At 35.9% G+C, this 15,891-nt stretch overlaps 1 protein-coding gene across 7 annotated transcripts in view; it reads left to right on the plus strand.

Moving 5' to 3' along the window:
* Nucleotides 1–15,891, plus strand: part of PAM (peptidylglycine alpha-amidating monooxygenase) — a 78,594-nt gene that overhangs the window by 34,515 nt on the left and 28,188 nt on the right. For all 7 annotated transcript variants that reach the window (XM_074166316.1, XM_074166311.1, XM_074166312.1 and 4 more), the window contains exons 9-13: nt 116–196; nt 311–387; nt 716–819; nt 5,298–5,485; nt 6,161–6,232. In XM_074166316.1, the coding sequence (XP_074022417.1) occupies nt 116–196; nt 311–387; nt 716–819; nt 5,298–5,485; nt 6,161–6,232 (522 nt within the window). The remainder of the gene's footprint in view (nt 1–115; nt 197–310; nt 388–715; nt 820–5,297; nt 5,486–6,160; nt 6,233–15,891) is intronic.

The following is a 15,891-nucleotide window of genomic DNA, read 5'->3' on the forward strand; positions in this document are numbered from 1 at the left end:
TGTCCAGTGTAGGTATACCCTTTGTAAACCACACTGAATGAAGTGCAGTAGCGTAACTTTTCTCTGTTTGATAAATAACGTGGGATTTTTGTTTATTGTGATCATATTTTAACAGTGGTTGACGCAGACATTGCCTGCCATTACAAAAGGTTTCCAATGCACCTTTTTGCCTACAGAGTTCATACACACAGACTAGGTAAGAGTTTTATTGCAACATAGGAATATCAATACTTAACAGAAAAATGTTGAGACTATGCCCTATTTTATTAGACGTATCTCTCATGTTTTCATAAATATTGATATGTTATAGGTAAAGTAGTGAGTGGATACAGAGTGAGAAACGGTCAATGGACATTGATTGGTAGACAGAGTCCACAACTACCACAGGTTGGTTGGGTTTTTAATTCTAACTGTAAATTTTAATTATCGTTATTTAAAACTGAGAGACTGAATTGGCAGTCATGTACCCACGTACTTGTGTCATAGTGTTTCCACTGCTACATGTTGTTGTGCCACTGAAAGCGAATACTGCCAAGTATTATCATGATTACATTATCATGTAATACTGCCAAGTATTATCATGATTACATTATGATGCAAAAACTGTCCTGAAATTACTTTTCAGATGTGTAGCACTGTCGTTCTAGTGTGTGTATATTGACATAAATAATATGAGACGCTTTCACTGATTATGTTGAATCATCCTCTCTTTCAGGCATTCTATCCAGTAGAACATCCTGTAGATGTTAGCTATGATGATATCCTAGCAGCTAGATGCGTGTTCAGTGGTGAAGGCAGAACTACAGAGACACATATAGGGTAAATTTTCTCTCTTTGCTCCATTTCCTAACCATTTTTTTCCAAGGTATTGGTTATGTGTAGAAATGTATTTGTTTCATGTCTTTTTCCAAGATAATGCAAACAAACTGTTAAATTTTGCCAGAATGGTCTGTTTTGCTGTCTAGTCTGCTAAGGATTTAACTCTCCACGATGTTCATTGCCTTTACTTATGTGAATAATCACTTTGCTGAAGTGTTCAGAACATTCCTCCGATGAAACTATGCTGCCAAACTGTTCTGCACGTAGAGAAGGATTCAAAATACCAATTCTAAAAAATGTATTTTTTAATAAGTTGAAGTTATTGTCTGTTTAAAACAAAATAATAAAGCTTCACAATTTCTCTTCATTATTTCAGAAAGAAAATTTATGGAAGCTTATAAAATTCTGATAAATTGTGATGCATCGTAAAATCTAAGCTTAAATTCAGACTAATATACCAGTTACCTTTTTTTTTTTTTAATATAAAAATATACAGGCTTTTATGAAAAACAATGAAAACATAAATGATAAATAGGAAAATCTGAACTGTGTTTATTGGTGATGCTATTCAGCTGAAGATGACAGGCAGAGCTCTGTAAGATCAAGTTGACAAATACAACTGTAAAAATAGATGCAGTATTAATAGTCTCTTAACTGGCTCCAGTTCTTTGAACTGTAATTTACTCCATATGTAGAGATATGGAGATGCCCTGCAGAAATCTCTCCATTCTAGAAGTATGTGCTGCAACACTCCAAGAGACCAGTTTTTTAGTGCACTGAGTACCCTAAGATTGCATCTCAATTAGAGGGGTAAGGATCCAACACAAATTTTTCACCTTTCAGTGGGTAGGTAAAATACTGATGAGTAGCAGGCTGAAGCGAAATGAATTGTTTGAGATGAGGTTTTTGCAAAGGTCATAACACCACCAACAATATATCCAATACCTTAATTTGACTCTAGACCCTTTTTTTATCAAGTTCTAAAAGTTTGTCACATTTCTGTAACATTCCCCAAAGTATTTCCTGTTTGTTGAATAATTCTTACAGTTTAAAAAACTGTCCTAGGACAATTATGGTTTTTTCTTTAAAGGTACTAATATGCTTTCAATGAGGAAGTAATATGAACAGAAATCAAAGCAGCAGACCTTTAAATTTTTGTTACATAATTTCTACCTATGAATTTGGAGAAACAACGCATAAGCATTTTAAGCAAATATTTAAACTGTTACACAAAAATGGATGCACAATATGGATGTATACATGGTTGGAAAAGAATTATGACCATAATATGAAATGAATGAATGAAAATGAATATATGCACAGCAGTGCTGGGTATATGGAAAGATATACAGCTAAAATAAATAAATTTTTTTTTTTTTTTAAATCTTGGAAAATATTGCCCTGATGCTGCAGTTGTCTTGCTCCCATTCAGAATGACTCATCAGTTCAAAAGAAATATTAAAAGAACCTTTGAGTTCCAAATACAAACACTGAAAAAATGGGAAATGTTAAAGTAAAGCTGTGAAATAATGCATATGCAAAAAGGATCAGATCAGATCAAGCCTGCATGTTCACTTTCCCAGTCTCTCTATTTAATTTTCTGTCAGAGCCTTATTGTTCTTTCTTAAACTAGCTGAAAAAAAAAAAATCTTAAATCCCTTATGTGATTTATGTTTAATATACATAGAAGACAGGGCTAAAACAAGCTTAAAGTTCACTTTGGCCATTTGCCTTTCCAAATCTGATCAGTTAAAGCTTAGTCATTCATAATATATGCTAACTAGATAAAACATGACATATTCTCAATGTTATACTTTTTCAACTGTGGAATAATTTCTGTGGTAGTCAACTAGTCCCTTTCATATGAATGAAACATCATTTTTGGCCAAATCTATTACTTTGTGTCGAACTTGAGGAGGGAGGACAGGTGTTCTTGTTTTGTTTTTACACCTTCCTCACTGTGTTGTTTGTTTCTTTACACATTTGGTCTTGTTTTTCTTTAGTTACACTATTGTGTACATTTACATTATCTCATGACCCCCATGGTTCACACTAACATTTGTCATTCTGCTTCCTCTCCCAATCTGAGAAATTAAATTAGATATTGAGGCACACCTCTTAAATCAGTAGAGTTTGGCAAACCAAGGTTCAGAAGTGAAACCTGATTTTACTTGTGCAATTGACTACATACAAGTTCAGGGTAATTACATGAGCACAGACTTAATGTCTCTGCTGTAAAAAGGTGAGGCAGGAGTCATCTCTTCAAAAGTTTCATAAATCATCCATTTAATTTAGCTGGATTTCTCCTCAAGCTCACACGTTTGCAAATTGAATTATCCTTTGTCAAATAAGGACGACATCAACTGTAACTAATTTATAAAGCAGGATTTCTTCTAATTTTTGCTACAGACCACTAAGTACTCCATGAAAGCAGCCACTGCGTTTTATAGCAGATAATGATGTTTCAGAGTAAACATTAGAGTTGATACAGTGTCATGTTGTATATAGCTTACCAGTTCAAGAGATATCAAAGAACTGGAGCCCATTCAGTGAAAAGATCATACCTTTGTAAAGGAATGTGCCATTGGCCATGGTGGCTGTTTGTTTTTCCAGTTGCAATGCAATGTATTGTCTGAACAGACAGAAAGTAGTGAAACCTGTATCTTTCCCTTTCAAAATACATTTAACGGGTATTGTACCATTCCAGAGAAGGTTTATGTGCCTGTGGCCAAACATTCCTGTTCAGTATTTAAGATTCTTTAAGTGCATTATCTTGCTTTTGGATGTGAAGTCCTCGGTTTCATTATGCTTCACTGTACAATGTTAATATACCAAGATCTAGATTACAGTTCTAGGTATCCATGGCAGTGGTGGCAGGTGGTTAACAGGAGTATATTTTTTTTCTATTTCTTTTTAACTTGTTCGTCAGCCTTTCTACTCATTAAACTAGTTCACAAAACAAGGTTTCTCAGGAGTTCAGATATCTAATGGAAGCGTTCAGGGCTTTCAGTGTGTTTACTATAGCTGTTGTTGACAGTATTGTTTAGTTTGGGGGTTTTTTTAACTGCAAATATTTAAAATGCCATCTTTGAAATGTTTAGACACAGTAACATGTGTCAGGTGAACCGGAGTTCATGTGGGTTCCACATCCCCTTTTCCACTGTAGTTTTAAAGAGGAAGCAATTATAGTGACAGATATTGGGAGTCCAGCAGTGAAGTTAATGCTTTCTAAAAGCTTAAGCAGAGCTTGCCAACTCAGAGTCTGATTTTTGTGGTCTCCAAGGGATGCTAAATTTTCAATGCATGGAAAAATACCAATTCCCCTTTTGAAACAGTCTCTTCTCCCATGTTCCCCCCGTCTCCCCTCTGGCTGGTGTCATTATTGTTGCTATGGTGAATAAATGAATGCTGCAGGATGCTGCTGGAAAAGTCAGCACTGACGTCTTTTGCAAATAGCTAATAGGCCACCCCTGTATCTTTTTTACGAGTGTGGACTCACTGGTTAATTGTGAAAGCTAATTAAAAAATCTTAATGTAAACCCCTTTATTTTTTGAACCTTTCTTTATAAGTCCTAGCTTATTCCATTGTTGGGATTGTAGCTATAAATAAAAGATACCAACCTATATGGCAGAGGAAAAAAATGGAAACAGATCGCAGTTGCAAAGAGACCCTGTATTATCTGCTTCACAAAGTAAAATTTTTCAGAAAAAATTCTCTCTCATACTAGCTGTTTTTTCTATTGAAGACAGGATTATGTAGCAGTACAGAAGAGCCTCTTCTGTTTCAAGTACATGCACAGAATATATCAAAGAACTAAATTTTGCTAGTGTTTAATCATTCCTCTTGCACTTGTGTTTTCCTTACAGAGGCTTGTGATCAAGTTATTCTCAAAATGGCAGTGTTATCTTCTCTTTAAGAGATATTTATGGTGTCTTAGTATGTACTGAAATTAAGTTTTGCTGCATTAGAACCAATATGATTGGCCAATAAATGGATGCGCTTGAACGTGGGGGGAAAAAACCTGTCATAAAAGATAGCTGCTGGAATGAAACATAGATGTTATTTGCAAGGATTTTAAATTAGGTTTGCCCCAGATTGTCAGAAAAGTATATGAATGGGGACATAATGAATGATACAGTTCTGTTGCATTTCATCAGAACGTGTGCATAGTTGATGACACACTGAGGACTATGAGGAGTATACTGGGGAAATGAGAAGGAAGAGCAGTTTAAATACTTCATGCAAGAATAGAGCTAATTGTTAAGAATTTCTGAGATACCTGGGGAGTTTGTGCAGACTGGTATTCTCTAGTATAAAGTGAAAGAAACTTTTGATATTCACTACAATAAAGTGATTAAATATATTAGTGTGGGACTTCTAAGTGTTTCATTGCAATTTCTTCAAGTTAGATGAATTGAATAACAGCTATATTAAATGCATTTTTTCATAACTGCCGCATCTCTTCTGTGTTGTGTAGGGGAACAGCCAATGATGAAATGTGTAATTTTTACATTATGTACTATATGGAAGCCAAGCATGCTGTCTCGTATATGACCTGCACACAGAATGCAAACCCTGAGATGTTCAGAAATATACCGCAGGAGGCAAATATTCCTATTCCGGTCAAGTCTGATATGCTAAAAATGACACATGGGCATCATGAAGGTGAAAAAAACTTGTAATCCATTTTACTCAAGTCTTTTTATGCTCACTGATATGTTTGTCTGTGTTAGTTTGATATGCTAAATTTTCATAAGAAGGAAATGCAATTCTGAATAAAATTAAAATTGCTAATTATAGACCATCATGGGATTTTGGTCTTGTTTTTGATGGAATTGTCTGCCATAATCTTTTGTCCGTTTCTTGCTGTTGTCCTCTTTCAATTTCCAACATATTTTTAAAGCTACAGGAGTTGTGTACCCAAATGGTTGACCTCTTTTCTATGCCAAGTAAATATCAGTACTTATATTTTAACAGTATCTTAATATTTGCTTTATCTTCTGTCTGTTTCCTACAAAGAATCATAACATTTCCATAGTTTTCTGGATCCCACTGCCTTGTTACAGAAGGGATCAAATGTTTATATTGAACACTAGTAGGCATGTAAGTTGCAGCAGCAGTATTGTCCAGAAGTAATCTGACTGGTATGTCTGTGTAGCAAAGTACAAATCTTTTTTTTTTTGTTCCAGTTGCTTTACTGCTCCCGTGTTTGGTACAACTACTGTAGGTAGATAAAAATACCAAGTGTTCATTTTCAAAGGGCTTTTTTTCCCCAGTAGAAAGATACTCAATTCCATACACACACAGAGGTTAACATCATATCCTAAATCCATTTTTCAGAAATGAAGGATACTGATAAAAGTTCTTTGCTGCAGCAGGCCGAAAAAGAAGAGGAAGAGATTTTGGATCAGGGTATGTACTTGTTTATTTCTATGTCAAGGGAGAGACTCAGCAATGTAAAATACTGATAAATTAGATCCTGATTGTTAATGAGTTACGAAGTTTTTAATCTGTTTATCTTTAATTGATGCAATTCGCAATGCTCTGTACAGTTAATATGGTTGAATGCTATATAAGAAATAATTTTTTAAAAGTCTACCACTGATCTCTAGCCTTGTAGGTAAAATTTATTAGTGCGTTTCAGTCTCATCAGATCTTCTTGTTCTTGGTTTAATTAGCTAAAGAAGGTTGTAATTTATCTGTACGTACAATCCTAAAGAATGAACCCAAAGAAGTAGTCCTATAGCATGTAACTATTCTGTATTTTATATATAACTATCTGCTTTTAGCTCTTAGCCTATTTCTCAATTTGTATTACCATGTATGTATTAGGGAATAATATGCTTCAATATTGGTTGTACATGAAGTGGGTTGAGTGCAGCTTATGTTTAATACTGAATTATTTTTCACTACGTTTGTGTATAAGTGCGTATATGTATTATAACTCATGCAAAAATGTGTGTAGTACTTAGTTGCAGGAAAAAATCTGTGACTTATAAAACTTCTAGAAATATGCTGAATGTTATTTTTATTTCAGAGATATATTAAAATAAGACTGGACTTTAAAGTTCTTGTGAATCATACACTATTAGATAAATACTGGTTTAGTGTCAATCTACAGTCTCATCAATCTCAACAGCTACAGTTTCATACTGTTTTCATTGAACAACGTTGAGGTTCAAGAACTAAATAAATTAAAGGTAAATTTCCTTTTGCCTTTAATGAGAGCAAAGATTAGGTTGGTGTTTAGAGTTTTTGATAACATTTCCCAAGGGGTTAGATTTTCTATATACTTTGCCATTTTGCAGTTAACTCAAACAATTAAGTTACAGTTACATAAAAACTAGCTTCTAGAGTGTAACAGCATCTTGACTGAAAGTACCTTAAACTACTAGAGATAGTATTTACAATTTCATTTCTGAAACATCTTAGTCAATTCAAGATGGACTTTTTTAGAAAGAAATAGAATTCCAAATTTTTGAAGCCTACTCCAGAGTAGAATGAGCTAGCTGCTTACCAGTTTATATCAAGATTTATGCTGACAATCTGCTTCACCCTTATGTTACTAATAAGTGCATTTGGTAGAGGATCTTATTATCTGTTTTATTGAATTCGTTAATGTTTGAAACAAAGTGTTGAAACAAGGTCCTGTCTTTAAAATCTTTTTCATTTGTCTTTGAAATGTATTTCAAAGCCACATTTCTGCAACGCAATCTCATTTGCTGAGACCACTATTTAGTATACATACTCATCTAACATGTTTCTATGGAAACACACTGCATTGTTTTGTCCATTTGAAATTAGTTGGGTTCATGATGTGAAATATCAAAACACAGTAGTTGCTGTGAAAGAATTTTGTTTCATGTTCTTAATTGTTAGTTTAAGATAAATTCTTCTATCATTTACCGGAACCTAGCTTCAATTTTACATTGATACAGCTCTATCTTCAGTTGAATTATGTGTGTGTAAGCAAAAGAAGCAAAAAGAAAAATCAGATCACACTTGGTTTTATTTTTGTCTCCAAAGAAGGAAAGTTGAATTGCTGTTTTAGACAGTGTTTTTTGGTCTTAAAAGCACATGAGCACCTGGTAAGACACACTGGGAAAACCCGTAGCTGAAAGTAGTCTGCTAAAATGTGCCTATAAAAATTACATACAAATTGGAGTCCAGTTTTCTTGGGCAAAGCCGTTTAATGTAATTGTGTTGCCAATTTGTCCATCTCCTCAAGTAACTTTAGTGAGTTAGCCAATACCAACCAACTTTGAACAAGGTCTTAATGACAGGAAAAAATTATGGTTGGAAAGGGGGAGGGAGGAGCAGTGAACCCCTAAGCTGCATAGAAGCAAATATATACTTTCACTGAGGTAAAGGTTATAACATGAATTTTTCTCTTTATGGTTGGTCTGACATACTCTATGTGATAAGCTTATCTACAAAACACAGATCGACCAAAACTCAGGCTCTGATTAGTTCTATTGCTGCTGAGCTATTGCTCAGTAAATTCAGCCTTTGATTTGCTCTGAAAATAATACTTCAACGATTTTTCCATAATCCTGTGTTTTATCTTGTGTGGTTTTTTTTTTTTTCTTGATGATTCATTATATTGTCACAATTTAATTTTCCCTTCCTTAATTTCAGGTAACTAAAGTAAACACTGTTACTTCATTAAAGCTGAAATAGTTGTTAAATTGTGGTATTACCCCTGGAGATACCTACAGATCTGGAGGGGTAGAAGCATGGTCAAAGAGACAAATTTTGATATGAATAGTATTACATCTAAGGATTTGCCTCAGAAGGAGAAAATGAAAAAGCCTGCCATGTGAAAGTATCTGCCTGCTAATTAAGTGTATATCCCATGATTGCCTGGGCACAGTTTTAGAAGACGTACTTCCTGCTACATGCAAGGCAGTTCATTATATTGGCACCTCTAGGAGTTACGATTGCTTTTACGTTAAATTTTCAATTTTGTCACCTTCACTCGCCAGAAGTACATTAATAAACAATGTAAATATATTGAAATAAGTAGTAACCATCATGAAGTGAACCACCACTCAGCATGAAGACAAAGCTGTAGTGTTAAAATTAAACTGAACTTACCTTATAACTGACCTCATTATATTGTTTCTGAAACAGCATTGTCACTGTTTGGTGAAGATAAACTGCTCATAGGAAGTTAACTATTGTAGGATATGCAATTGATTTAGACATTTGTGCATATTGGAGAGTTTCCTGTGCCTGCAGAACCACAATGACCCTAGCAAAACAAATATTATTTATGTTTATTTTTTATTCGTCAATAGAAGTTTTATTAAATGGTATTCAATAGATACAGTAGTGAAAAAAACTGTTATCTGTTCACAGCATTCACCGCATCTGCTAAATGGCTCTTTCTTTGCCTGTGGAAAAAAGGCCTAAATGTGTTTCATTGTGTTCATTCAACGTGTTCCTGGCTGTAGTCTGTGGAATAACATAACACAGTTTAGGTTTGTTTTGGAATGCAAGCAGTGAATTAGCCCTTACTATTGAGAAAGTCAGCTGCGGCTGTACCTGAAAGCTGTATAGACACAATAGCAAGAGTAGTTTCTTAATAACAAGGTCGGAATTTACAGGTGATGCTTAAACAGATGTGCAATATTTAATTTCTTGACCTGTGGCTATTGATTTGATATCTCATTTTGTGTGCAGTAGATGTAATCATAAACTTTCTTTTGAAGCAGAAAGGGCATTTTTTTTCCTAGTAAAGCCAATATAATTATTTTTAAATGGTTTAAAAAAAAAATAAATTCAAGGCTGGCTTGAACTGAAAATTCACTCACAGCTTATAAACGAAAAATTAGATTTGATTTTTTGTTTTAGAAGGGCATGTGTGTACACATGTATACGTTACTTACACATTACATGGGAGAGAAAAGAGATGGTATTTTCATTTTACTTCTAGTTTTAATGTTTACTGTGACACTTAGAAAAGTACATTTTTTCTTGTGTCTGGCTTAGGGAATTTAGAAGTCAGTACCAAAAAAGTAACACATATTTTTGCCTCTGGTGATGGAATCTGAAGCAAGAGTCAAAGTTGTGATTCTTTTGCCCTCAGTATTTGTCAGTCGTACTGCCAATACAGGTCGTTTTTTCCCTTCTCCCCCATTATTTCATGACTACCACAAGTGCAAGTTATTCCAGGAGCTCAAATGGTCGTGTTTAGTACAGCTGAACTTAAGATCTCTCTTTTCTTATGTTCCTACTAGCCTCATGTGAGGTCCCTTTTTCACAGCTGAGTGTTTTAACTGAGATCCCATTAAACCTCCTGTATTTAAAATAATATTATGGCTTAAGTCAGCATTCAGAAGTTAGCTTTTATAAAGTCTGCAATTACAGAGTTGCTGTGCTGTTGATGAGACAGGTTGCAGAGAAAAACACCTCACTGGACTTCTGCCGTGTTGTTTTAGAGATTAGAATGTGTATAGTGAGTGAAATAGAAAACAATGTAAAGAAAAGAATATGACTTCATGCTCTAAGGCAGTTTAGTGCTCTCTGATTGAAGTATGGTTTACTCTAGACTCTTATCAGAGTTGCTGAATGGTTCTGGGTAGCTGGGTACCTTTGTGAATGAAGTCTCATCTCCTGATCTGTTTTCTGAGTCTTTGAGGATAGACAAAACAAAAAACTGAAGCGAAGTCTTGCATATACACAGCTGCTACTGAAACTGACTGGAAATGTGTCTTGAACATAAGATGTGAAATATAATGATAAATATCCTGTAAAATTACATTTTGAGATGTTTCTAGGTGGGTACCCAAAATTAATGGATGCTAAATGACAGTTCTGGCTGTAATCTCTAGCAAAGTACCAGTAATTATGGACCTTAATTTCATAGAACAGACTGTGGTAATGAAGTAGTGTAGTGTAGGTAAGTATTTCATAAACAGAGATGATGGAATAGAATTTAGAGTAGTCTTTCTGTTCAGTTAAAGCACTTGTGGAGGAGTGCTTGGAGTATTCTTTGAATGACGTTGAATATAAATATATAGTGATGGCCCATTGATTGTAAGAGGAGGTTTCTTTATAAGAAAAATTAACATCGTAATCCATACAAAATAGGTCCTGAATTAAGGTTACATGTAATTCTGCTATTTATTACCTCTTGGATGCCTAACCCATCTTCTAATTCTTTTCGGTTGTTGTATGCTATATTTGCACAGGAGTGCATGCACATACACACATACAGATAAATACTTTTGCACAATATTTGTTACACTGCTGGAAATATTTTGCTAGGTTGTAGATGAATCTGTGAGTTGAGAAACTGAAATGTCTGTTCAGTGTTGCATATTTTGCTGCTTACTTGTGCATTTCTGTGAATAGCTTGTTACAGTAAAAATGTACTGAACGAGGCTTTCTGTATCTGGGATAGAAATATCTGATTGACTTAAGTGAAAGGAGGAGGTATAGCTCCTTCTCTTTCTGCCTCATCTCTCTTTTGTTTCCTTATTAAAAAATTAAAAAAAAAGGGGGGGGGGGGGGGGGGGGGGGGGAAGAATGTGAAGGGAGGTCAACAATTTTTTTGTGGTACAAGTTTTCAAAGGAAGAGGAAAGGAGAATCATCATGCAGACAGGTCCTTGATTTTTCATGTAATGAAGTAGTATGTTTCTGTGATAGTGTTACATAGCAGAGTTAATCAATAAGACTTTGTATTTTTGTGCCAGCATATGTAGCCATGAGTTACATTACTTTCTAAAATAAATTTGTCATAGTTTACCTTTGCTAGGTTGTGTGTAGTTGTAAGAAAAGAGAGGCATTCAATTTGGCAGGTGGTTAAAATTTCTTAGGTTGATGGAGAGAGGATGAGGCTTGAAACAGAAGACATTCACTTCCCAGTATTGATGTGGGATGCCTAGAATGAAGTATTAGAGACGTTTTTAGATTAAGGCCAGACATGAGAAAATCTGCATGTTTTCAGGGTTGGGATGCATGTTTGGTGCTCAGAGATTATATGAGGTCCCTTAAATAGAGTACAAAAGTAAGAGAAAAGTGACTGAGTTAAACCTTGGAAGAAAATGCTACTGAAAGGCATTAAGAGGGATATTTACAGTTAGGGAAGTATAATCAGGAATATTCAACATTGCAGAGGATTTTCTTGTTGTTTTAACACTGAAAGATCCTGCTCAAAGTTTTAAATAGAACATAAGCCTTTGATTTTGTTGGAATAAGGTTGTTCATAATCTTCACAAAAGCATCATCAGCACAGTAAAGAAGGGAGCATCAGATCTAAGCCAAAAAAATGCAGTTGGTATAGGTTGCATACCTAAGAGGGAAAAGGATGTAACAAACATGGAAAGAAGCCATTTTAAATTGAATGTTTCAGTCTTCACTGGTTTACTGCTGGTTGATGTTCTCTGGTTCTTAAAATTACAGAGGGACTTTACTTAGGTATTTTCTGTAATGTAGAAGACTACTTATCAATAAACAACTGCAAAACCTGCTTATAATATCGTTAACATGTCAGAAGAAATGGAAAGTGGACATTGTATTAGTACAGGAAGAGTTCAGAGAAATTATGAAGTCATATCACAAATATAAAACACACCAAACATTATTTATTATTAATAATGCTGTTAATATTATTATTAGCAAAATGTTTTTCTCTTTTACACTTTTCACATCTTTTTTTTAAACTAAAGCATGATGATGCTTAAATAAATTGAAGATAGCAGGACTACTTTTTAATAAACATAGTCTCATATGGGTCATTTTATGAGAAGTAATGTATTTACAAGTACGTACTGCATAGAACAGAATTTTGAGTTGGAACTGTCATACTGTGTGCCTGAACTACAAATCTGTGTAGTATATCCAAATAAGCACAGCAAAGTCCTATGGAGTAAAACCATTGTGTTCGTTGCTAGTCATTTAGCAGTAGCTGATAAATATATTTTATTGTAACAAAACAGCGGGAGATTGTCAGTAAGGAAAGGAAAGAATAGGGCAATTAGGAAGCTGCAACCAACTTGGGGTTTGAGTCTCAGGTTCTGATTTATTGATGAAGAGCACAAGTATGTAACAAAATGTAATGCTCAGTGAAGATTCTTTCATCTTCTTGCATACTTTCTCTTACCTTTAACACTCTCTTTGCCACTTATAAACTACTTTAACCTCATGATGTTATAAACTATGCTCGGACTCTTAAAACATTTGTACATTAAAACATTTTGACAGTTGAAGAAAAAAATATTAATTAAAAACAAGGGAAGTGCACTTACATTGCAATAGTAGTAAGAGCCCTTCTTAGGGACATGCTGGCATAGAAGAAAACAGCTAATAGTTTTATTTTTTAACTTTTTCTTCCATCTTTTTTAGCTCTGTAAGCTGCTTAGAAAGGCCTTGAAAGAAGATACAGTTACTGTTCTTCAAACATGTCAGTTTGGCTGTGTTATAAGTGCACATTACTTAGGGCACAGTGATGGTGACGAGGAATCTCTAGAGCAGCTTTACCCTTTTCATTTCCTGATATCTATGCCTCCTTCCTCCAACCCCTCAAATCCCTTCAAAATGAAAACAGCCTTGCTTGGTATTTTTTATTTCTCACAAATGTTTCCAATGCTTTCATCAAAGCAACAGATTAAAGCAGTATGGTAGGACTCACGTGAAAAATAATAGCAGGCTATTTTGATGCCATTTTGAAAGGTTTTTTTGCCTATTACATCAAACTGTGTCCAATGTCACTTCAAATAAATAGACATTACATTTTGTTCACTTATGCAATGTCTTTCTGTGCCTTTCTCCCCTTCTTTGCAACCAGCAATGTTATCTTATGCATGCCTGTTAGAATGAGCTTAGTAGCTTCATCGAGGAGCCGAAGAAGGCAAAGAAAATTAAACTTTTCATTTTGATAAATGTTTATTTGGAAGGCATTTATTTATGGTGGTAGAGGTTGCAGCCAAATTTGCTTATCTTCATCGGGAAGATAGCTCTTCAGCTAAAGTACACATTTTCTGATATGGCTCTTAACATATTACACAGACATTACCTGATATTTAAGATGAAGCAAAGTCATATTTGGAGTCCATATCATTGGACCCTGATTCCAGCACTTGTGAAAAGGCAAAGCACTATTTTTCCCAGATGAACACACTAAACAGAAACACATCCTGACAAGACATGGCTTCAAGTTGTGCTGGGGGGGTTAGATGGGATATTAGGAAATACTTCTTCACTGAAAGGATTGTCAAGCACTGGAACAGGCTGCTCAGGGAAGTGGTTGAGTCACCATCCCTGGAGGTATTGAAAAGATGTGTAGATGTGATGCTTAGGGATGTAGTTTAGTGGTAGATTTGGGAGTGCTCAGTTAACAGTTGGACCTGATGTTCTTAAAGGTCTTTTCCAACCTAAATGATTCTATGATTCCGTGATTTTAAGACAGAAAGATGTAGTCTCAAAATACACTCCAATTGACTCATAGGTAATTAGGAAACCCAAAGTCAACTGTGAAAACTTGTCTCTTATTACAACCACAATAAGACTGAGGCATGAGTTTGGAAGGACCAGCACACTCGCTCCATGTCAGATCAGACATGGTCAAGAAGAGGAGACTTTCAATACAAGCATTCACACATTTATCTGTGCAGCAGCGCACAGCTAAACTGCAGTGCCTTTGCCTTGTCAACGCAGAGGGCTGAGAGAGTTGGGGTTGCTCAGCCTGGTGAAGAGAAGGCTCCAGGGAGACTTCATAGTGGCCTTGTAGTACTTAAAGGGGGCCTACAGGAGAGATAGGGAGGAACTCTTTATCAGGGAGTGCAGTGACAGGATGGAGGGGTAACGGTTTTAAACTGGAAAAGAGGAGATTTAGATTAGGTATCAGGAAGAAATTCTTTACTGTGAGGGTGGTGAGACACTGGAACAGGTTGCCCAGGGAAGTTGTGGATGCCCCATCCCTGGAAGTGTTCAAGAATGGGGCTTTGAGCAGCCTGGTCCAGTGGAAGGTGTCCCTGACTAGGGCAGGGGGCTTGGAACTTGATGATCTTTAAATTCCCTTCCAACCCAAACCATTCTGTGATTCTATGACTGCTTGTTAGATTTTTGCTCTTAACCCCTCAGTTCTGGTTATTTCCTGGCAAGACGTAATTTTGTCAGAGGGCTGCAGTAGTGGCTTCGTGTTTAAAATCCTTTTCTGTCTGATTCCTAACAGAAGTCTGGAATGCCAGTGACAGACTGACGAGCCTGTCTGAACTGCCGCAGTGAAACTGTAGAGGCATTATGACACAAATACATATTCTGGGTATGAGAATTCTCAGAGACCACCAAGGTGTTCTTGCCTGTTTTTTCTAAAATGCAGTCAAATACAAATACGTATTCTGGATATGAGAATTCTCAGAGACCACCAAGGTGTTCTTGCGTATTTTTTCTAAAATGCAGTCAAATGAGTTTTCACATATGTATCTTGACAGCTACACGTTCTAGCTCTCTGGGCAGTCCTACTGTGGCTGAACTTCCCCTCTTCCCCCATAGCGTGACCCTCCAGCACCATGGCTAGAGGCTTCAGCCAGGCTGGAAATGGCTGCTTCCAGAAGCCTAATGGTGTGCCGCGTAAGGACCATGGACAGGGACCGCTCGCGGCAAGTTGGGGAGCTCGTGCTCGGCGCTGGCGGGGGCGGGGGGGGCGGGGAAGGACTGTTTTTAGAAATGGGTAGTTCAACACCATTGGGATCTTACCCAGACCCTGGTGGTCAACATGCTAAACTGCTCTATTAACCCTAAACCAATCTGGTCTTTTATTGAGATTAGGTGAGGTTCAGTTCAGCTCATGGTTTACAATGAAGTCACCAATGTTATGATTTTATTTTTTGTATAACTGTTTTCCAGAACACTGTTCTGAACAGATTGTTTTTCTAGTGTAGAAATGCCACAGTAATTAAGCTTAAACTTACTGAAATGTGCTTGTGCATTGTTTCATTCTGGAGATGTTGGTCTTGACAGCTGTCACTTCCTCCAGAATAGAATAAACTGTAGGTATTTGTAGCCAATTGTCCTTTACTACATTACACAGACAGGAGTGTCCTGATAGCTTACACATAAGACG

The sequence above is a fragment of the Numenius arquata genome, chromosome Z (genome assembly GCF_964106895.1).
Source record: "Numenius arquata chromosome Z, bNumArq3.hap1.1, whole genome shotgun sequence".
In the NCBI taxonomy this organism is placed as follows: domain Eukaryota; kingdom Metazoa; phylum Chordata; class Aves; order Charadriiformes; family Scolopacidae; genus Numenius; species Numenius arquata.